General features: G+C 35.9%; 1 protein-coding gene across 1 annotated transcript in view; it reads right to left on the bottom strand.

Moving 5' to 3' along the window:
- The window catches only part of INTU (inturned planar cell polarity protein), an 89,209-nt gene that overhangs the window by 48,178 nt on the left and 17,104 nt on the right, over positions 1-23,927 (bottom strand). Inside the window, exons 3-5 of the mRNA XM_030313108.1 lie at positions 16,975-17,060; positions 6,314-6,517; positions 2,136-2,254 (exon numbers count right to left, since the gene is read on the bottom strand). Of these exons, the coding sequence (XP_030168968.1) occupies positions 2,136-2,254; positions 6,314-6,517; positions 16,975-17,060 (409 nt within the window). The remainder of the gene's footprint in view (positions 1-2,135; positions 2,255-6,313; positions 6,518-16,974; positions 17,061-23,927) is intronic.

Below are 23,927 nucleotides of genomic sequence, written 5' to 3' on the forward strand. Positions count from 1 at the left end.
ATGGATGAAAGATCTAAATGTGAGACAGGAAACCATTAAAATCCTAAAGGAGAACACAGGCAGTAACTTCTTTGACATTGGCTGTAGCAACTTACTTCTAGATATGTCTCCTAAGGCAACGAAAACAAAAGCAAAAATAAACTACTGGGACATCATCAAAATAAGCTTCTGCACAGTGAAGGAAACAGTCAACAAAACTAAAAGGCAATCTATGGAATGGGAGGAGATATTTGCAAATTACGTATCTGATAAAGGGTTAGTATCCAAAATACATAAAGAACTTATAAAACTCAACACCCAAAAAACAAATAATCCAACTAAAAAAATGGGCAGAAGACATGAATAGACATTTTTCCAAAGAAGACATACAGATGGCCAACAGACACATGAGAAGATGTTCAACATCACTCATTACCAGGGAAATGCAAATCAATACTATAATGAGGTATGACCTCATATCTATCAGAATGGCTAAAACCAACAGTACAAGACACAATAGGTGCTGGCAGAGAAAAGGGAACCCTCTTGCATTGTTGGGGGGAATGCAAACTGGTGCAGATGCTCTGGAAAACAGTAGGAAAGTTCCTCAAAAAGTTAAAAATAGAACTACCCTACCATCTAGCAATTGCACTAAGTATTTTCCCAAAGATTACTAAAACACTAATTCAAAGGGATATACACCTCAATGTTTATAGCAACATTATCTACAAGCAACATTATCTACAACAACTAAATTATGGAAAGAGCCTAAATGTCCACTGACTGATGAATGGATAAAGAAGAGGTGGTATATATATACACAATGGAATATTACTCAGCCATAAAAAAAAAAGAAATCTTGCCATTTGCAATGACATATATGGAGCTAGAGTATTATGATAAGTGAAATAAGTCAGAGAAAGACAAATATCATATGATTTTACTCAACATGTGTTTTTGAATGCAAATTTATATATTACATATAGCCTCAGTTACTAGTGTCTGGAAAATGAGTCCCAGAATTAAACATGACTTTTATTTAGAAAACAAGGAAATTCTTCTTGCTATTATCCTGCAGATCTTATCTTTTAGAATCTTAGAGGTGTCATTTTTACCAAAAGATGGGAAAAGTTCCTTAGAAAAATCCAACTTTATATTTCTAAATTTTTTTTTTTTCAACGTTTATTTATTTTTGGGACAGAGAGAGACAGAGCATGAACGGGGGAGGGGCAGAGAGAGAGGGAGACACAGAATCGGAAACCAGGCTCCAGGCTCTGAGCCATCAGCCCAGAGCCCGACGCGGGGCTCGAACTCACGGACCGCGAGATCGTGACCTGGCTGAAGTTGGACGCTTAACCAACTGCGCCACCCAGGCGCCCCATCCAACTTTATATTTCTAAAACTTTTGAAATATTAAGAAAGAAAAATGGTTTGTAATCCCTAGATTTATTTTATTAAAAAAACAAAAAACAAAACTCAACCAAGTTTTGAGCATCCTCCTCCCATAAGTTAACTGTGGCATTTCAAAGTCAGGGCTTACTAAATCGACTTTGAATGGGATGTGTGGCTCTATAACTGAGTATATGGTATATTTTATTTTTCAAAAAATTATTTCACATCAGTCTTGTTTATTCATCAAGTTAACTTGCACAGATGATACAAGGAACATTCTGGCTCCTCTTCTTAAAGTGTATGTGTATTGTGTTTTTTTCTGTCATTGTTGTAGAACAGACTATTTTGAACTACATGAAAAATGCAGTGTTCAGTCATTCTTACCAACCACAGGAGTATTGCCTAGCAAATTAATAATCAAGACAAAAACATGAAAGAGCCCAGACTCAACATAATGTCATGCTTAAGAAATACCACCTTCATGAATAAATGCTACAATATATGTCATTAGTCCAAATTTGTTATTTAAAGTATGCCAAACACCCAGATCTACAGCTGTATTGAGAACTTACACCTTATAGGTGACCAGTAGAAATGTTAGGTAAGAAACAAAATATCTGCAGACATCATAACTGCTATATAGATATCTACATTATAGATACATATATATTTGTATAATAAGTACTTGTATTAGTATTTTGTCAGAACCAAGGTACAGAACTTGCAAGAAATAGAATAAAAGCTAAATAAAAATCAATTCTTACCTAGTAACTTGTGTCCCAGTTACATTTTCCAACATGTCACAGAGTGTGAGAAATATCCCTCTCACACTTTTCAGTTTCTGAGATGCATCAGAAACTGGATAATGATAAAGAATTTCCTGCTGTTAAATGAAAAGAAAGAGAAGTGATCAACCCCCCCGCAAATTTTCCAACCATTACTTTTGTCATGGAAACTTCAGGCTTTGTATTATTAAGAAAAGAACAAAAAAATGAATCCTTTCAGCTTCAGGGGAAGTTTCATTCAAACAAACACAAGAAAGGAAGTATGTCTGGAATTTTAACACATTACCTAGTATTTAAAACACTACATTTGGAAGTCAGTTACAAACTGTCAAAATTGGTCATAATACCAAAATATATACTGAGTAGGACACTCATTAGTTAGAATAATTACAATTAATTTCAATGTTTTAAACTTTAATCTCCTTTACAATAAATTCTCATAATAATATTTTATTATATTTAATTACTCAAATTTTCTGATCTCCTGTGGTAGTGTATCTGTATGGATACCACATGTAACTTGTAAGAGTCTTTAATTTTAATTACTTTCATTACTGACATTTAAAAGATAATCATCATCTTTGGTGAAATCATTAAATCCTTATTCAAACATAAGACGGTACTACAATTAAATTTACAAAGTAAGAATACAAAATGAAAGTAGTGCAAGTAGAGAGAAAGCAGTATTATGATATTATAATATCTTATCTGTCTTAAATGTAAAAGGGTTTGCCCACCATAAATTAAACTTTAAAAGAAAGCACATTTTAAATTATGGAAAAAACTAGATCTATAAGATAATTCACAAAATGCTTAATATATATTTTTTTGTTTTCAAGAAAAGCATGTTCCCAAGAGACAAACAGTTTTTATAAAATAAAATAAATTTCAAAATCAGGATAGGCATTGTGCTAGACCTTTTACACAAAGGAATGAATCATTCTGTACCTCACTTTTTTGTTGTTAAAACAACATGCTATTTTCCTCACAGGTTAAATTAAAAGCAGGCAAAATAAAAATTTCTATATGAAATCATAGAGAATTCAAAGTAGCTCCCAGTTATGCTATTTAATATTTAATATCTGTAAATATTAATACAGTCACTATTGAAAAGCCAAACTCCTAACTTGGATCTTTTCCTTGATTCTCTCTCTAAAGAGTGTTCTACATCTTATTTTGATCTCTCGTTACAAGAAATAATTATGTGATTTAGAGTCCATGTCTTGGCAACTTTTACATCATGACAAATACAAATAATTAATAAACTGGACACACCTTTTTTTATACTTATTAAGCACATTCAATATATGCAAATTGCTATAGAATATGTTGGCCAAATACACTCTGCCTAACCCTCAAATTTTCTTGCAATATTTCTACTGTAAAACAGTCACAAAAATCCTATCTTTAAAAATTAAGCCAAACATCAGTTAAGCTCTTCTGTTATGCTTACTTAGTAAAGTTAAACCTTGACTAGTAAATACACTTATTGCATTTGGTCAAATACCAAACACCACTTTAAACAAATAACCATATACTCTTTGATTAAGTTTTTGAAATTTTCAAATCTTATAACTTGGAGAATACAAGTTATTAACTATGTAACTCACATGAAAACTAAATGACCCTATGACATTTTATTGTATGCTAAGTCATATTAGTAAAAAAAGTCATTTGAAAAAGTCTCTATTCCAACCTCTGCAGCAACCAGCCCAGAAAGCCTCACTGTTAAGGATCTGGCAAACTCAACAGTTTCTAACCAGTTTAATTAGCTGTCTTTTTAGGCACTTGTTAGTGGCATGCATTTGCAGCAGCTTCCACTCTGTTCAGTAAGAATAAAAAGCCTCTCCTAATTACAGTGTTGATACAGGGCTGTCAACAGACAGAAACTTGTTCATTTGAGAGACATCTACACACTTTCCCATGGAAAGAAAGGCAAAGATGACAAAAGGCCTCAGCAGTATTCTACTCCAGGATGACCTAGAAAGTTTCAGGGTGTTACCATCCCAGGATTTTGTTGTGTGTTTTTATATAATAAATGGTTAAATTTCTCATTTAACTAGTAATACATGCAAGAAATCAGAATAATTAACTTTAGGTCTTTCTGTTTTCAGAACACAGAAAATTACAAAAAATACACATAGGTAAATCCTTTCTTTTCCATTTCAATTATTGACTAAATTTTGATATACAAAAAGCAACACTTTTGAAAAAAATTTAAAAAAAAAAGAAGCAAGACGAGGAAACACACTCCTTGGATAAAATGGCTTTGGCAATGAGAACATAGGCTGCAAGGATTTCAAAAGCAAAGAAATGTAAATTAGGTAAAAACTTTTTAGATCTGCCTTGTGCTTGAAGCATTATGGTAAACTAGATGCTTTGAGAGACCCTTACGCTGTAAAACAAGTAGAGTTATGGCTCGAACATAACTTGTTGAACTGCTAGATATGTAAGAAGGACATCTTCTCCATATCCTTTCAAGCCCCTTCCCAGAACTGCAAAGTTCTGGGAGTGGTGGGAGTGGTGAGTGGTGGGCCGAAGGACAGAGGCAGGGTTGCTTTGAGGGTTGATGCCTACAATAGTGTCAGACAGGACACTGAGTATTGAGCTAGTGGCTAGGTAGGTAAGCTGAACTTAGCACCATTGTGTTAAACCCGGATTCTTGAGTAAGGCTGAAGTACCCTAGGTCAGTGGCAGAAGCAGAAGCAGCAAATTCTCTCTGGAGGAAGGCATTCCCACTTTTAAACCACAGGACTCCCAAAGATAAAAATCAAGCAGTTAAGTTTAGTCAGTGATCACCAAGGACACAAGAAGGCAAACCACCACAAGTCTTAGGACGTAGAGGACTCAGAGTTGGTAGAATGGGCAGATAAAGGATACAGAAGAACACAGAATATACATGAAATACTTACAGAAATAAAGTATAAAATCACTAAGACAAGACTACCAGTAGAGAAAATAACTTTCTACCTGAATGAAATAAGCAATAGTATGCGTTAACTTCATCTTCTTCTCAGCCACACAGAAAAACTACATTTTCTTACCTCCTTGCATTGGGAGAGACCATATAACTAGTTAAAGACACTGGAACATGGGCAGAAGTGATGTTCTAATTTTTAAGCTAGGACTCGGAAATGTCCCATGAGATATTAAATGCTTTCTCTCTTCTTTCATTGGTGAACTAGATGCAAAATGATCTATGGCTCTGAAGCCTTTGGAAATCATGGAACCACTAGATGAAGGGCTCTGACCACCGAGCAACATGAGCAGGAACACTTATATTGAAATAAGAAACAAACTATTATGTTAAGCCACTAAGACATCAGAGTTGTTACAACGATTGGCCTATTTTGACTAACACAATGTAGTAATAATTATAAAGCACCTTTCAAGAGGAGGTGAAAACAACATCATCAGATAAATAACAACAAAAAGTATTTATCATCAAGAGACTTTCACTAAAAAGAAATACCTAAAATATATGTCTTAAGAAGAAGAAAAATGATCAAATAAGGACAGCTAGAGACATAAGAAAGATAGTAAAGAAAGTGGTAAGCATTTATGTAAATTTAAAGGTCCATTTGTATGGAATACAATGTATAAAACATGCATTTTTATAATGTATTACTTACATATTTTATAATATATAAAATGTCACAATAATTAATAGTAGTAACACTAGTATAATTACACCCAATTTCTGGAATTTTTTAAAAAGTGATAGCATGAAAATACTGAGGAAAATAGCATGTATGTGAAGAGGGGAAATTGGAATTAAGGTGTACCAAGGGCCTTGAATTATTTTAAAAAAGAGTTAAGGTACTGCTTTAGAGTCTGCTAAGATAAATATGACAAAATTTTAAGAGCAATTACTAAAAAAATAGAAATAAAGACTACAGCAACCAATAACAGGTAAGAAAATATTATGGAAAAAGTAGTTCAAATAGAAATTTTTAAAGAAGATGGTAGAAACAAATTCAAATATTTCAGTAATCTATAAATGGACTCATTAGGTTTGTCAATTAGAAGATTGTGTAAGAGACATACCAAAACCATAAAGACACAGAATGACTGAAAAAAGTGCTTATTATTCACCTGGAAGACTATAAAAGGAAAAGACTTATTCTTTTCCTTTGCACTTTTGAGAAGGCACTCACCTCTTCCTTTGATGTTTCCGAGTCAAGCTGTAGTGTGAGATACATAACGATATGAGGAGTGTTTAGAATATTTTGCTGGATCCCTTCAACCTCTTCTCCCCACAGAAGTTTGACTAAATCACTTGTGTTCGACTGTGTCTTTTTCTGTTTTGGTTGAGTTGTTTCCTTTTTCACAGCATATGCATTCTCAAATGTCAGTTTTACCTTTAACAATTAAACAATGTGTTGATTTTTCAACAAGGGAAAGTCAGCTGCAGTTTTCACAAAAAAGGGTCTGTACATGCATATATATTCAGGTACACATAGTATATCTAAATATCATCCTAGAATGTGAGCTCTTTACGGAAGGGACTATGTAGTCTATTTACATTTCTATCTCTAGCTCCTAGCCTAGCACATATTATTACAAATATTTATTGAGTAAGAATTTATAATTACGTGTACAAAAATTCATTTATTTAGTCACTGTATTCTAAGTTACTGACAACAAAAGGAAATGCCATGGAAAAACAAGAATTCATATGATCTCATAATTTCAAAAACAGCAACACTATTACTATGAATGCTGATAGCACTGATTCATCTGGAGAAGGGAAAAAAGAAGATTTAGGATTAAAAGGAACTTCATAAAACCAGATTAGCTTTCCTTTCAAGCGAGGTGATAGTCAAACATTTTTCTTAGACATTCTTTGAGGTCCCTTAAATTAAAGACCAAGGAGGGGCGCCTAGGTGGCTCAGTTGGTTAAGTGTCCGACTTGGGCTCAGGTCATGATCTCATGGGTTTGAGCCCAGTGTCGGGCTCTGTGCTGACAGCTAAGAGCCGGGAGCCTGCTTCAGATTCTGTATCTCCCCTTCTCTCTGCCCCTCCCATGCTCATGCTCTGTCTCTCTCTGTTTCTTAATAATAAATAAATGTTAAAAAAAAATTTTTTTTAAATAAAGACCAAGGAAAACTATCAATGTGCTGGATCTCGGACCATGACCTTGAGAAGATTATCAGTTTTATCAAGACAGTTTTATTTCCATGGTTGACAAGATTGGTAAGAGCCAGAATGTGGCCATCCATATTCCAGTTGCTGAAAGGAAGCTTCCACTTCTCAATTACCTTTCCTTGAAAAAGGAGATGTAGATAGTTGAGTTTGCCATGAGTTGGCCAAAGATAACTCATTCATTTTAAAGAAGCACCAGTGTGTATCTTGACTAAAAGAAGTTTTCACTAGAGATAGCTAATTTGGTATAGTAAGGACATCATCATAAGCTATATAACCACAAAGTATTCCTGTGTTTAAAATCTTATCAGAATATAGATGAGTAAAACAGGATATTCTAACTGTAATAATCCATAAAGTTTCAAATTTAAACATTAAAGTGTAATGACTCTTTTAAAATTAGGTTAAATTTGAAGTCAGACGATAAATTCATGCTTGATCAAGAATAAAGAAGTCTGCTCAACATATTTTAATATGTATATTAAATCATCACACTGCATCCTTTAAAAGAAATCATGCACAACCTAAATATATACATTTTTTGTCAATCAAACCCAAATAAAGCAGGGGGAATGTCTAGCCAATATTTAAAAGCAGATAAAATTGTACACATTAAGTTATATTTTGAGGGGAAATCTTTAAAAGCTATTATCAAGATAGTAATATATCAAGATAGTAATAAATAATCTCTAATTTTTAATAATTTATTATAAGAGTTACCATTTTTAAGGCCAACTTTAAATACATGATGAATACCAACATATGTAGTCATTCTTTTTAAAAGTGAGCTTTATATATTTATGTTTTCATAAAAAATATTAAGCATATTATTTTTAAAAACTCATTCATAATCACACCAGCCCATCTAATTATTGTTAGTATTAGACTATACAATAAATTTGTCCTGATGAATAAAACCTTCCAAAAGAAAAATGTCCTTTTTTGTTAGCAAGGAGGGACTATTTATGATTGTATTCCATTTTGCTTATCTGTAATTGTCTGTCTGTGGCATTTCAGGGGCACCAAATTATCTCTGTCTACCTAACGTGGATTTAGTTAAATAAACATCTTTTCTAAAATAAATCTCAGATTTATGGTATTAAGTAGAAAAGAGACATGAGGTCTAAATTCATCAATATGTATATATTTAAGGTAAACAGAAACTAGGTCAAGATCAGCAGTAGTCTGTATTGAAAGTAGGAGGGGAGAAATTCTTCATAAAATTTTCCTGAGGCCTGATAATCATGGTTTTCTTTACAAAACATGTAACTGTATTCCAAACAGAAAAGATAAACCTTTACTAAATTTTTCATGTTTGCCATAAACCTAATGTTGAAAAATGGGCTCTTGATATTACAACACTGTGTCCAAAAAAGGCTGAATAGAAAATTGGTATATTTGGGGCGAGGGGTGGGGGTGGGGAGGGAAATATTAGGCAAACTAAATAAAAATATAAAAAATTAGAGATCCTATATGGGAACAATCAAGCATTATCTGATGAAACTTAAGATGACGGTGAGAGATAGCTGAAGAGATGTTGCTTTAGAAAAGATCTTAGAAGGATGTGAAAAAGAATATTTGGTGTGAGAGTTTTTTTTTATGTTTATTCATTTTTAAAAGACAGAGAAAGACAGAGCACAAGCAGGGGTGGGGTGGAGGGGGGGGGCACAGAATCTGAAGCGGGCTCCAAGCTCTGAGCTGTCGGCACAGAACCCAACACGGGGCTCGAACTCACAAACCGCGAGATCATGACCTGAACCAAAGTCGGACGCTCAACCAACTGAACCACCCAGGCACCCCTTTGGTGTGAGGTTTTGATCCAAAAAAGCAACAGGTAAGCATTAGATGGCCTGAAAGACTATGTTCTGAGAGTTGCATCTGTAGTAGAGGGCAATGCTCAACATATGTCTGCATAAACAGAAATACAAACATAAGCATAGACATATAAAATCCTTGAACAAGGATCTCATGAAGTGAATGGCTTGGTGGTTGAGGGTCCTTTTATCTGAGAATGAGAATTTAAGTGTGTCCAAAAGAAAATATATGGGAGCCTTTGGTGGTGTTCCTTGAAAATGTGAGAAATCCTAAGAATTTGGGGGAATTCAGAACCTAGACCTTATGACAGGATAGATGGGAGATTTGAGATTGTCCCCAGCAGTGGGCTTTGGCGAGGAACCATATATATAAGTGGAGTGGAGGAGGAGAAATCTGACTGCAGGGAGCACATGATGAGTGACATCCTAGGGAAATAGGTGTCAGAGAGACAGGCTGGGTTTGTGTTGGGAGTGTCTGTAAGAGATATGCATACCAGTGGTGAACAAGGAGAAAGGTGGTCTTCAGAGAAAGAAACATGTTTCAGCACAGGGAGGGCATCTTTTCCAGCTGAGATTCTTGTGGGTGGAGAGGTCAAAAAACCAGGTGTAACTAACCAAAAATGACAAAAGGAAATGAGGTGGTAAACTCAAAATGAAAATTCACTAATTTTACTTGAGGCAGCAACAACAACCTAAAATTTAAGACTAGTTTGCTATGCTTAGTGAAAAATGACATACTTGAAAACGAATGTTATACTTGGCAAACAACTGCACTTCTTTTCGGTGGTGTAAGGACGTTTTCCCCTCACCATGTCACAAACTCAAACAAATACAAAGACCGCAGAACCATCCATTAAAATTCTTTTAAGAACTATTTTAGCCACCATTCTTCTGATTTAAGTAAAGTTAGCTTCAAGTGCAAAGATAATTACACTTTGGCCAGACATTTTGAAAAGCTTACATGTTAGGTAGCTCTAAAATGTCAGGATATCTGGTTGCCTTGATAAAATGAAAATGGGTGAGACAACTAAATTAAAAGGTAAGTGCTATTTTTAAAAAGGGGTTGATATACATAGAATTTTTTATAGAAAAAAACTTTTATTAAGAAACATCTAATGTAAAATAGTTTACATGAAACTTCCTATAAAAGGGTTTTCATGTCTGTTGTTCCTTCCTAGATGTTAACCTGTGACATGTTTTATCACTCCTTGTTGTGGGTCTCTCTCAAAACATTTTTGTGTGTGTGTGCAATTTGCCCATTCTTTCTTTCTTCCTCTCCTTGCAGTTCAGGAGATGATGTGCCTTTCCTCAGGGTCTAAGGACATGCTCTCTATAACTCATCACTTCCAAAATCTTGTTTCCTTAATTACCCCCTCTCTACTTCTATCTTTAACCCTTCCATGTAACCAGCAATGTCTCTTCAGCCTCTGTCAAACAAGCAAATTCTTTCTCTGCATGCCATCCTCTTCAGAGATGGGAACGAGAGAGATTGTCAGAATCTGAAGCAGCTCCAAGAGCTGACCAGTCTCTCACTTCTGCCTTATGGCCCTCACAGTCTCTCTCACAACACCTGGCTATATCTGCATGTCTGATCCTTTCTCCTTTGTCTGACAGAAGCTTTGAAAGTTCCTCCATCAAAATTCTGAAGGAATTGAGTCTATCTGAGTCAGCAAATTCTCTCCGCTTGATCCTCTTCTCTTTTGGACAATCTCACTGAGTTACTCAAGACAAAACCTGGAAGGCACCTTGGACTTCCTTTTTTTCTGCAGGAAGTATCCTCTTCAATTCACATTATCTTAAATGTAATCTACTCCTTCTTCCATATCCACAGCCAAAACCTTGCTCAGGCCTTTATCACCTCTCTTCTGACTGCTGTGAAGCCAGTCACCTGGTTTCCCAAACTCCAGTCCCATTCAGAGTGAAATATTCCTAAAATGCAAATCTGACCAAGTCAGTCCTCCACTTTAAAAATATCAAGACTGGGTAGCTCGGTTGGTTAAGCATCTGACTTCAGCTCAGATCACGATCTCACGGTTTGTGAGTTAAATCAAACCCCGCATAGGGCTCTCTGCTGTCAGAGTGGAGCTTGCTTCAGATAATTTGTCTCCCACTCTCTGCTCCTCCCTGTTCATACTCTCTCTCTCTCTCTCAGAAATAAATAGAAACATTAACAAATTTAAAAATAAAATATCAACACAGATGGTTACTTCTGGGTTCTGAAACAGAGAAGGTTTACACTTTTTTTAAAAATTTATTTGGGGCGCCTGGGTGGCGCAGTCGGTTGAGCGTCCGACTTCAGCCAGGTCACGATCTCGCGGTCCGGGAGTTCGAGCCCCGCGTCGGGCTCTGGGCTGATGGCTCAGAGCCTGGAGCCTGTTTCCGATTCTGTGTCTCCCTCTCTCTCTCTGCCCCTCCCCCGTTCATGCTCTGTCTCTCTCTGTCCCAAAAATAAATAAACGTTGGAAAAAAAAAATTAAAAAAAATTTTATTTATTTATTCTGAGAGAGAGAGAGAGAGAGAGAGAGAGAGAGAGAGAGAGAGCATGCTAGCTAGGGACGGATAGAGAAGGAGAAGGAGAATCCCAAGCAGGTTCTGGGCTGTCACTGCAGAGCGTGACTCAGGGCTTGATTTCATGAACTGTGAGATCATGAACTGAGTCGAAACCAAGAGTTGGACACTTAACTGACTGAGCCACCCAGGAGCCCCCAAATACATATTTTTAAAAATTTTGCCAGTCAATTTCCTAATCTTTCCACAGCATATATGAATATCATTTTTGTGTAACAAGAAAATAATAAAAGTTAAAAAATTCCACCCAAATATCATCTCCTTTAAGAAAACTTTTCCCCCCTCTCTTGGTCCTAAGAAGTACTTGAGAGGTAAGAGTCTGGGACTAATGTTCCACAGGCCAATCTCCTTAATAGGAGTTGGCTCCCTCCAAATCTCCAGGAAAATGAACTATGGCCCAGTACTTAATGCAATCAACCCTGGTCAACTGCAAAATGTGGACACAAAAACCCTGATCAAGCCAGGAGTGGGTGGTATACTACCTGCACAATTATGTGCTTGTAGAATAAATGAGTGCACAGAGCTGTGGCAGGAGATCAAAATCACAAAAGTAGGTAATTAGAAGGGTACTTGCACCTTTGTTGTCATGTTAAATACCTAAAACCTCTTTTTTTTCAAACCTACAACTTCTTAATTTAAAACATTTCAAACCTACAGAAAAGTTGCAAGAATATAATAATTACCCATGTATTATTCCTCATCCAGTTTTAACAATGCTTAACATTTTGTTACATTTCCTTTCTCCTTCTCTTCTCTGTCATATTCCTCTCTCCTTCCATCCTCACTCCCACTCTATGTACTAAAAAAATATTGACTGGAACACCTGGGTGGCTCAGTCAGTTGAGCATCCAACTTTGGCTCAGGTTATGATCTCACGGTTTGTGGGTTCAAGTCCCACATCAGGCTTAATGCTATCGGTGCAGGGCTTGCTTCAGATCCTCTGTTCCCCTGTCTCTGTTCCTCCCCTCTGTGCACTCTCTCAAAAATAAATAAAACATTAAAAAAAATTGAATCACTTCAGAATTATCTGCAGACATTTTAATGTTTCATTGTTAAATACTTGAGCATGTATGTACTAAGGACTGAGGCATTCTCCTATACAACCAAATATAATGATCACATTTAGGAATCTGAATATTCAATACAATATTGTTCTCAAAGTCTGTGTCCAAATTTTCCCAATTGTCCCAATATGACTATTTCCCACTGCAATCCAGGATCAATTAAGGATTAGCCACTGTATTTAGTTATATGTCACTTCAGTCTGCCTTAGTCTAGAATAGTTCTCCAGGCTTTTTTTCCTTTCATGATAGTTAAATTTTTGGACACTCTAAGACAACTGTTTTTGCAGAATGTTAAAACTTGGCTTTGAAAGAAAATGATTTGGGCTTTTTATATCTTACCTAGCATATAGGCTTCACCTCTGGATCTCATTCTGGTATTTGGAATCTATTTGTAACAGAACTTATTCAAAAACCAAACACAGAACTGCAGAGTTGGAACTGGGCTCAGATATATTTGCTCAAATCTACTCTGATTATAGATGAGAAAACTGAAGCCCTGAAGAATCTGGCAAATTGCTCAGAGCAGGGTTTTAAAATGGAGATCTGACCTCATCCTACCACATTACCACATTGTAGGTATCTCCCAGGCCATATTCTGTCACATGAAGCCTTCAGACCATTTTTATACCCTGAGTAGAAGCTGAAAATGTTGCTGTTAGATATTTTCAAATTTAAATGCTAAAAAGTCTCCTATGGTATTCTTTATAAATTAGCATTCCTCTCCTCTTATTGCTTAAATAACTGTTTTAGATGCCATAGATACAAAGCAGGTAAAACAACTTTTTCTGGGATAAGTTCACCTCAGTTAGTTCTGACCCAGTAGGAGTGAAGACCCACCCAGGCTTTGTGACAAAGGGAAGGATTGTGCACTGGAGTCAGTTTCAGTTCCTTGAGTTATTAATTCTACTACCTAGGAGAAATCATTAAATCTCTCTTAGATTCTTTTTCTTCACATGTAAAATAGAAATACAATTACTGGCATCTTACAGACTGTTACAAAGAATAAGTGAGGGGCGCCTGGGTGGCGCAGTCGGTTAAGCGTCCGACTTCAGCCAGGTCACGATCTCGCGGTCCGTGAGTTCGAGACCCGCGTCAGGCTCTGGGCGGATGGCTCGGAGCCTGGAGCCTGTTTCGATTCTGTGTCTCCCTCTCTCTCTGCCCCTCCCCCGTTCATGCTCTGTCTCTCTCTGTCCCAAAAATAAATAAAAACGTTGAAAAAAAAATTTAAGAATAAGTGAAACGATATTAGCAAAACACCGACATATGCCTGGCACGTACAAACACTAGTTCCCTTCCCAGGCCTACTCTTACCCTCCCTGAGCCTCCTAGTTTACATGGCTGGTATAGAGAAGCTTATAGTTTTCCCCACTTTTAATACTAATGATGTAAGAAAAACGTGGTTTACCAATTAAACATTATTTCTAGTTAAAAGAATTTTAACTATGTTCTAAATCACTATTCAAGACATGTTGTCCCAAATGCTGGTGCCTGCTTTTGACTATGACACAGCTATAATACCGATTCTGCTAGTAAAGCAAACAAATGTATACATGTTTATACTCAAGGGGTTAAATTAGAATAAAGTATTCCAAAATATTAATACTAGATATCCTCAGGTGGCAGGATTTTAAAAGATTTTGTCCTTTACGTTTTCTTTTTTTACAGTGAACATGTATTACCTTTATAATAAGAAAAAATTATTTCCTTAAATAATAAAAAGATTTTAATAATACACTTCTTAATACGGGACTATATTTTCAAATTATATAGTGTCAAAATCACTTTCAATTTACATTGGGAAAGGCAAGAATGTGCTAGAGTACTGGAGCATTAACATATTCTCTCAATATGATAAATTCAAGCAACTCAAAACAGTTTTTCTTCCATCTTCAAAACAAACTGCTATTTCTTCATTTAGGTACAAGATGTACATATTGGCACATAAAAGCTGTGTGTGTGTGTGTGTGTGTGTGTGTGTGTGTGTGTGTGTGTGTGTGTGTTTAAATCCAGAACCACACTTCATGCAGCAAGATGCTCACGCTGTAAAACGCAAACTGGGCAAGGAGCAGATAAACGACTCCTACTTCACACTTAACGAGGACATGTAAATGGTGGGTGGAACGGGACCAAAATATTTAAATCATTACTTCTTCCTCTTCTTTTTCTTCTGAGTGCGCATAGCTGAATTTGCAAATGACAATTAAACATAAGTATAATGTGACTCCACTGTAAATATAATTTTTCTTTTTTGGAAGACTGAAGAGACATGGTTGAACTGTGGCAAGACTGGCAGACACTGGCAACTGACAGAGGCAAGAAAGGAGAAGCCCTTACCCAGGGCTGACATACAGCCAGTTTACTTGGGTGAAGCTGGTTCAGTTGTTAAAATACATAATTCTTCATTACTGATTGGTAAGTAGCTGCTATCTGAGCACCCTGAGGAACCACAGTACCTTGGCTGACCTCTCCACATCTGGCAACCAAAGGAGACAACAGTATACACTATTTCAGCAGTATGGCTGGTGTCTGCCTGATTGTTAATATTTCGAACACCACCTTGTCTCCATCGATATCTCTCTATCCATTCCTAAGCACTGCTTGTCACTAGCTACCATACTTATTCCAGCACTTTCATTTTGCATTTCCAAAGATAGCTACTTTTACAGAGCATCCATGTATATGTTTGGTGTGTGTGTGCTTTAAGAGAAAAAAGTGAAATAAGGGAAATGTTATTTCTTAGAAAATAAAGAATTTCATCGTGGGTGCCAATATTTCAGAATCTCAAATCATCCTGATCAATCCAGAAAGTTGCTTCATTCTCCCACAGTGTAACTTTAAAAAAAAAAGTTTATTTATTTTTGAGACAGAGAGACAGAGAGAGAGAAACACAGAGAGAGAGACAGACAGAGAGAGAGAGAGAGAGAGAGAGAGAGAGAACATGAGCTCACAAGTCGGGGAGGGACAGAGAGAGAGAGAGAGACAGAGAGAGAGAGAATCCCAAGCAGGCTCTACACTGTCAGCATAGAGCCCAATGTGGAGCTTGAACTCACAAACTGTGAGATCATGACCTGAGCTGAAACCAAGAGACGGACACTTAACTGACTGAGCCATCCAGGCACCCCAGCTAATTCCTGATACTAACAAGAGCAAAGCATTCATAAATAGAAAGTATAGCACTTTAAAAATTCATCTAAGGACCTAAAAATGTCATCTATGATATAAAATGTCAATGCTTAGACTATCAAAATAACTATTATGAAAGAGATTTATTTTTACCTACAAGGAATGAAGAATAATTCACTAAATACCTAAATAAGAGCTTGGGAATAAGGTTAAACTAGATAACAGAAAAAAATCAACAAAATGGTATAGTTTTTAAAATAAACAAAACCACATTTTAAAAAACTTAATAGTGATTTTAATAAATTAGAGAAAAGAAAATTCCATGACTGTTCAAAATGACTTTTCTAGGAACTGGATTTTCATCAACATATATGGTAGTTATAATGACAGGTTAGTCATTATAGATCTTTTTATTATTGTCATTGTTCCTGCTTACTTAGGATAAGTTTTTTTGTTTAATTTTTTTAAGTTTATTTATTTATTTTGAGAAAGAATGAGCAAGCACGAGCCAGGGAGGGGCAGAGAGCGAGGGAAAGAGAGAATCCCAAGCAGGCTCAATGCTCAGCACTGAGCCCAATGTTGGGCTTGAACCCATGAACCATGAGATCATAACCTGAGTGGAAATCAAGGGTCAGACACTTAACTGATTGAGCCACCCAGGCACCCCAGGAGGAGTTTTATTTGTAGATATTTCTCCTCTATTTAGAATCATCTCCAAAAGCTAAAAATGTTAACAAGAGCCAAATTTTTTTAAATAGTCAAGTATGTAGGGGCGTCTGGGTGACTCAGTCAGTTGAGCTTCTGACTTCAGCTCAGGTCATCATCACATGGTTCATGAGTTCAAGCCCTGTGTTGGGCTCTGTGCTAACAGCTCAGAGCATGGAGTATGCTTCAGATTCTGTGTCTCCCTCTCTGTCTGTCCCTCCCCTGCTCACACTCTCTCTCTCTCTCAAAAATAAACATTAAAAAAAAAAAACCCTCAGTCAAGTGTGTAAGTGCAATTCACGTTATACATGGTCATTTTCAGAATCTTAAAAAAAGAAAACAGTACAAGATGTCCTTATTTTTAATTCATCAAAGAATATAGAAAAAGATTGTCCATACCTGCATAGGTCCAGGAATGCAAGACAGAACCCTTTCTATGTTTTCAGAAGTCACATCCACGTCATTCACAGCAACAAGGATATCACCTGAAAACAGAGTAACAAAGGTGGTTGTATGAATATACAAAACCCAAAAAGATCTAGAATTAGAACATTAAAAAGCATCTATTCTGACCTCTTCAAAGTCTATGGAACTCATTATGTATTTTTATACACTTCATTAGCAGCAGAGGTAAGCTCCCACTCCATTCTTTTCTGACATAACACAGCCCAACAGAGTGCCATAACTAAATACAACCTATGGAGATTTAAAGAGATGAATATTCTCATTTTGAATATAATTTGAGAGCATTATGTAAACTCAAAGGACAAGTACTGCACTTAGCAAAACTGAATCTATTCACTTAAACCCACAGTGAAAAAATTTAGCTAAAATTTTAATTCAATCCATGTGTCATAACTCAGTATGCTGCAGGATTTGCTGTTATTGATCTATGCCTTTGTTTCAAAGGCCCCAATCATAACAAAATGCACAGCACGTTTTGGTAAAAATCGCCTTCTCCATGGCTTTTCTTTAAATGTGTATGTTTATTAAATTTGGTGGCTTTCATAAAGTAAAGATCAATGTTAAAATGGAAATTTACTTTTACAACATAATTAGAGGTAATATCAAAATACCAATGAGCTTTATTAATAGAAATATATACATACAAGGGTTATTTTTTATCATTTCTAATCAATCATATCATTAGGAAATGGACCAAATAATTAATATTCATCCAACAGATATTTATTGAGCACCTACTATGTACCATTTACTGTTCTAGGCACTACAGATAGAGAATTGAATAAAACAGACAAAAATCTCTACCCTCATGGAACTTCATATGCTTTGGGGAAGACAGATAATAAACATGTATATAGATAATAGTGTTGGTAAACAATTCTCCATCAATCTCTCATGTTTTTGTATATCTTGTAAGCTAAGGCACTGAAAGTCCTTGCTCTGAATTATTTTTTCAAGGATGTTTATGTAGTGAACAGCCTTGGACAACATAGATAATGTTACAGGGAGTAATCATCTGAAAACATGTTTAACAAGCTCTAAAACTAGGAACCATACATATATCATCATAACAGGTATGAAAATTAATTTTAGAGTGAGTGTAGTATACAAAATATTTTTAAAAGTTTAGTAGAAAAATTTCTTTCTTTTTTTTTTTTTTTTTTTTAATTTTTGAGACGGAGAGAGAGACAGAGTGATAGCAGGGGGAGGGGCAGAGAGAGAGGGAGACACAGAATCTAAAGCAGGCTCCAGGCTCTGAGCTGTTCGCACAGAGCCCAATGCAAGGCTCAAACTCATGAATGGCAAGATAATGACCTGAGCCAAAGTTGGACACTTAACTGACTGAACCATGAAGGCGCCCTAAAAAATTTGTGTTTCTATAACAGAAGAGTTATATCCACTTCTCATTCTCCCGGATATTTGTTTGCCTCAAGTTTTTCTCAGCATCTCTGTGACTCAGAAATGGCAGGCTTCCTGGACATCGTATCACTACAGTGGGCAGTATACACTCCAGGAAAGTTCTTTCTCAACAAGGACACAGAAGTCATTAGTATGCACTGTCAAAGGCTAAAAGGAAATGAATTGCATGAATTAGTTTGAATTGTTAGGTAAGAAATGGTGTGTGCTGGTGGAAAATTTTATCGAGATACATTCAAAGTCAAATAAAATATAAAGAGGTGAAATCAGTTTATCACAGTGCTAAAATCTGTTCCTCAATGTAAAATTAATCATTTGAGAAAATCCATCAATTTCTCAGCATCTACTTAATATCAAATGTGTACTGAAGGGTACCAAGGCCCATGAAAAACTAAATGCCAAAGTTTGTTTACTGTTCTATTTATACTATATACAAAATGAATATACAGGTTAAGAAATTATTTTTAATACAAAACTATTACACATAAATACAGGAAAAAGAAAAGCGACATATAAAAATTTTGCCTTTGGGTGTATGTGCTTTTTCTCTTTTTGCTTAATTATATTTTCTAAACTGTCTACATTAAACAAATACTACCATTACAAAGAGAAAAAATTAAAACTCATTATTTTACCTAAAAATCCCCACTGTGGTAGGTAGATTAGTGGTCTCCCAAAGTTGTCCACATCTTAATCACTGAAATCTGTGAATGTTACCTTACATGGCAAAAGGGACTTTGCAGATGTAATCAAGTTAAGGATGTTGACATTGGGAGATTATCTAAGTGGGCCCAATGTAATCAGAGGGTATTTATAAGAAAGGAGGCAGGAGGGTCAGAGGCAGAGAGAGACTTGAGGATACTATACTGTTGGCTTTGAAGTTGGAGGAAAGGACCACAAGGCAAGGAATTCCAGTGGCCTCTGAATGCCGGCCAAGGAAAGGGACTCTAGAGAATTCAGAGGAATGTAGTCCTACGGATACTTTGATTTTAGTGCAAGAGGACACATCTTAGACTTCTGACTTCCAGAACTGCAAGACGATAAATTTGTGTTGTTTTAAACCACTAAGTTTGTGGTAATTTGTCACAGCACAAATTACCTGCTTAACAATACAAAATGAAAATGAATACACCTGCCTAACAATACAAAGCAGTCTTGGCTAAGCACCAAATGAGAATCAGGAACTATAAATAATAAAGAACAGATCTGGATACACAGGTACATAGAGGTTGCTGGAGAAAAATAATAAATCTTGTTAGAGGAGAAAGACTGGGAAATATGTATGTGCCAGTGGTGTGGGACCAGACTGTGAATTTAAATTGGTTATTTAAATTAGGCTGAATCTGACTTCAGGGAGAAGAGAATCTGGCTTTTCAAACATAGTTACCATACTGCCATTTTACACTTTCAAGTTAATGTATTTACCATCAAGGCATTTATTGAAAAATTCTTAAGTTTTGAGAGAATTAACTTTATTATGTAATTTTTGAGCTTCAATACCAATCCTTCATTTATAATATGCAGGCATAAGCAGAAAATTAAGGTCCCTCCTAACCTATCATTCTAGAAATCCTTAAATAATGGTGACTCATATACTGTAACTATCATTCAAAAAGTTTGATTAAGTAAAATATCACATTACCTGATGAGGCTGGAAAAGAAATAGTGCAAGGTTTTTATTTCTCATTAAAATAGAAAATAATAATACAGAAATGTTGGAAAAGTTGTTGATGACCCCAGCACTGTAACCATAATTATTTTTGCAAATTATTTTTAGTCTTTACCTATATTGGCACAAATGAGATATAAAGGAATTTCATCCTTTTAAACCTCTCAAGTCGTAAGAATTCTGATGTTAGCTCGTTGTTTTTATTTATTTTTAATTTATTTTTAATGTTTGTTTATTTTTGAGAGACAGAGAGACAGAGCACCAGTGGTGAGAGGCGGGGAGGGGCGGGGACCAGAGAGAGAGGGAGACACACAATGCGAAGCAGGCTGTCAGCATAGTGCCCAATGCGGGGCTCAAACCCATGAACTGTGAGATCATGACCTGAGCTGAAGTTGGCACTTAACCGACTGAGCCACCCAGGTGCCCCACACTGTTTTTAGATTATAATTTTAATAGTCAAATAACACATACATTTATTAAATTATAATTCAAATAACCATACTCCAGTTTGACATTTTCATGCTTTTTTATTTTTTACTACTAAAAAATGTTTAAATAAATGTTTTTTACGTTTTTTACCTTTTTTAAAGTTTATTAGTTTTGAGAGACAGAGACAGAGACAGAGAGCGTGAGCGGGGCAGGGGCAGAGAGAGAGACACACACACACAAAATCTGCAGCAGGCTCCAGGCTCTGAGCTGTCAGCAGAGCCCGACACGGGACTTGAACCCACAAACCATGAGCTGAAGTCGAACGCTTAACCAATTAGCCACCCAGGTGCCCCTTAAATAAATGTTTTCCTGCGCATAGTTTTTCCTTCTTTTACATTTGGGGACAGCAAACTTCTGTAAAGGGCAAGATAAGTAAATACTTTTGGTTCTGCAGGCCATATGGTTTTGTTGCAGCAACTACTCAAATTTGCAACTGTAGCTTGAAAGCAGCAATAAACAATAAACGAATGTGGCAGTGTTCCAATACAATTTTATTTATAAACATTAATATCTGACTTTCATAAAGTTTTCTTATGTAATAAAATATTGTTCTTTTGATGTTTTTTTTTAATCATTGAAAAAGTGAAAGCCATTCTTAGTTTGCAGACTGTACAAAAATGGGTGGTAGGCGTGATATGACATGCAGGCCATGGTTTACAGACCTGTTTTAGGTTCTTTTGGATAAGTGTCTCAAAATGGATTAATTGGTTTAAAAAGTACATTGTTGTAGCTTAATCCTTACTTCCAAATTACATTTTGAAAGGATTAAATAATTTCTTTTCTTTTTCTTCAAAGAGAAATCCTTTGGCACTTCCCCACCCCTTCAAGTGAACACTACAGCAAGTAAAAGAACTTTGTGAATGGAAATCAGAACTTGTAGGTCACAGCTTTATCACTGACTGCCCCTGTTCCTGGGTAAATCATGTAATCCCATTGGTACTCAGCTGTAGAAGGAATTAACTGCATGAGAAGTTCTCTAGGAAGGCCTAAAAACTCTAAAATTCTATCTTTCCAATGAACTCACTGCTTCAGTTTCTTTCCTTTACTGCTGAGTCAAGTACCACAGGCAAAATGTGGGAAAGAAATGTGAGGAAGGAGAGACAAACACAGGAGAGTTCCCTTCAATGAGAAAATTGAAATGTTGCAAGTATTACAGAAGGTGAAAATAAAAATGTGTATCAAATAACAACATGCAAAATATTAAAGAATAAAAGCATCCATTATATACTCAAAAAAAAATCCATCTTTTTAAAAAAGCACATCAGGGGTGCCTGGGTAGCTCAGTTGGCTAGGTGTCTGACTTTTGATTTTGGCTCAGATCATGATCTCATGGTTCATGAGATCGAGCTCCACATGGGGCTCTGACAGTGCAGAGCCTGCTTGGGATTTTCTCTCTCCTTCTCTGCCTTTCCTCCCCTGTTCATGTGCACTAACATACTTTCTTTCTCTCACTCTCAAAATAAATAAATAAACATTTAAAAAAACTGTTTGGTTTAAAAAAAAAAAAAAAGTACTTCAAATGTTTTAACTGGAAACAACCAGAATGTCCATCAACAGTGAAATGGAAATATAATAGTGTACATTCCAATGGAATACTATATAGCAACAACTTGGATATTTCTCACAGATTATAATAAAGAAAATAAACACACGGGAATGCACACCATATATTTCTATTTATATGAAGTTCAAGAAGAGGCAAAATAAAACAATAAGAAAAGAGGAGGAGGCAAAATCAACTCTATTGATAGAAAACTTGACTTTCAGATTACCTTTGGGAGAGGGCATTAACTGGGAAGAGGGACCATGGAGACTTCTGGGTACTGGAAATGTTCTATATTTTGATCTAGGTGGCAGTTACACAGGTATATACATATGACAAAATTTGCAGAATGTACACTTAAGATTTGTCCATCTTATGAATGTATGTTATACCTCAAAAAGATTTTTAAAAAGCAAAAAAGAAAACTTCAAAAAATTTAAAAGAGAAATAGCACAATATGTCATACAAAAAAAGCTATTCAGTGATCACAGGTGAGAACATTAGAAGTTACATAATAAGAGCTTAAAATAAAAATTTTAGGGATACCTGATTGGCTCAGTCAGTACAGCATGTGACCTTTGATCTTGGGGTTGTAAGTTTTTTTTTTAATTTTTTTCAATGTTTATTTATTTTTGACAGAGAGAGAGTGAGAGAGAGAGAGAGAGGGAGAGACTGAGCATGAGTGGGGGAGGGGCAGAGACAGAGGGAGACACAGAATCAGAAGCAGGCTCTAGGCTCTGAGCTTTCAGCACAGAGCCTGAAGCGGGGCTCAAACTCACCATTTGTGAGATCATGACCTGAGCCGATGTTGGGACACCTAACCAACTGAGCCACCCAGGTACCCCTCGGGGTTGTAAGTTTGAGTCCCATATTGGGTAGAGAGATTATTTAAAAATAAAATCTTTGAAATAAAAAAATAAAAACTTTGTGTTATTGTTGAACTGAAACAATCTGCGGGGGTGTATGTGTCTAGAATATTAATGTGTGATTTCTCTAACCCTATTCTTCCTAATCCTTAAAAAAACACCTAGTTAAACAAAAATGGGTCATCTTGAAGAAGAAAAAGTCACCAAGGTGACATGCAGTTTCTAGGGTGTAGGCAAAAAGAGGATTTGCTTTGGTCTGGGGATGGAGGCTGGTACTGGTAGTCAAGAAGCAATCAGCTGTCACACTTTAAGAAAAACTCAGAAATAAAAATAAAAAATAAAGATGCAAGTCGGTAGTAAGAAGAGCAAAAATGGCACTGAAAAATGCAGCAAAATCCCCAAAATCCAGGTACAGAAGAATCAGAATAGAACAGAGTTCTGCTGTCTTGAAAGGACAGAATGAAAAGAGTCACCAGTCTCACTGTCTTGGCTAATGGACTTTAGGCAAAGGAGGGTCATCCTCCAGCTAGACAATAGCAGAAGTCACCCCAGCAAACTGCGTTACCAGGACAAAGTTTTCATGATCCTCCTGCCTATAGGGTTACCTCAGAGCTCACCCACAGACTTCAGTGTGAAATGAAAGTATGAAAGAAACAAATGAGAAATTCCATTTTGTGGGATTATCAAACTGACCATGACATTAAAATAGTCCATTATTTATTCCCAAAGAATCAACTTTATTTTTTTTGTAACTTTAAAAATATATAACATAATCATAAAATTAAAAATCTGAAAAAATAGAGAAACAAATCAACCATAATGTATCCACACTAACCCAACACTATTAGCATTTTGCTGTATTTCTATTTACATCTAATTGTTTTCCCTACACATATTTTTTACA

This window comes from Lynx canadensis, chromosome B1 (genome assembly GCF_007474595.2).
Source record: "Lynx canadensis isolate LIC74 chromosome B1, mLynCan4.pri.v2, whole genome shotgun sequence".
NCBI lineage: Eukaryota > Metazoa > Chordata > Mammalia > Carnivora > Felidae > Lynx > Lynx canadensis.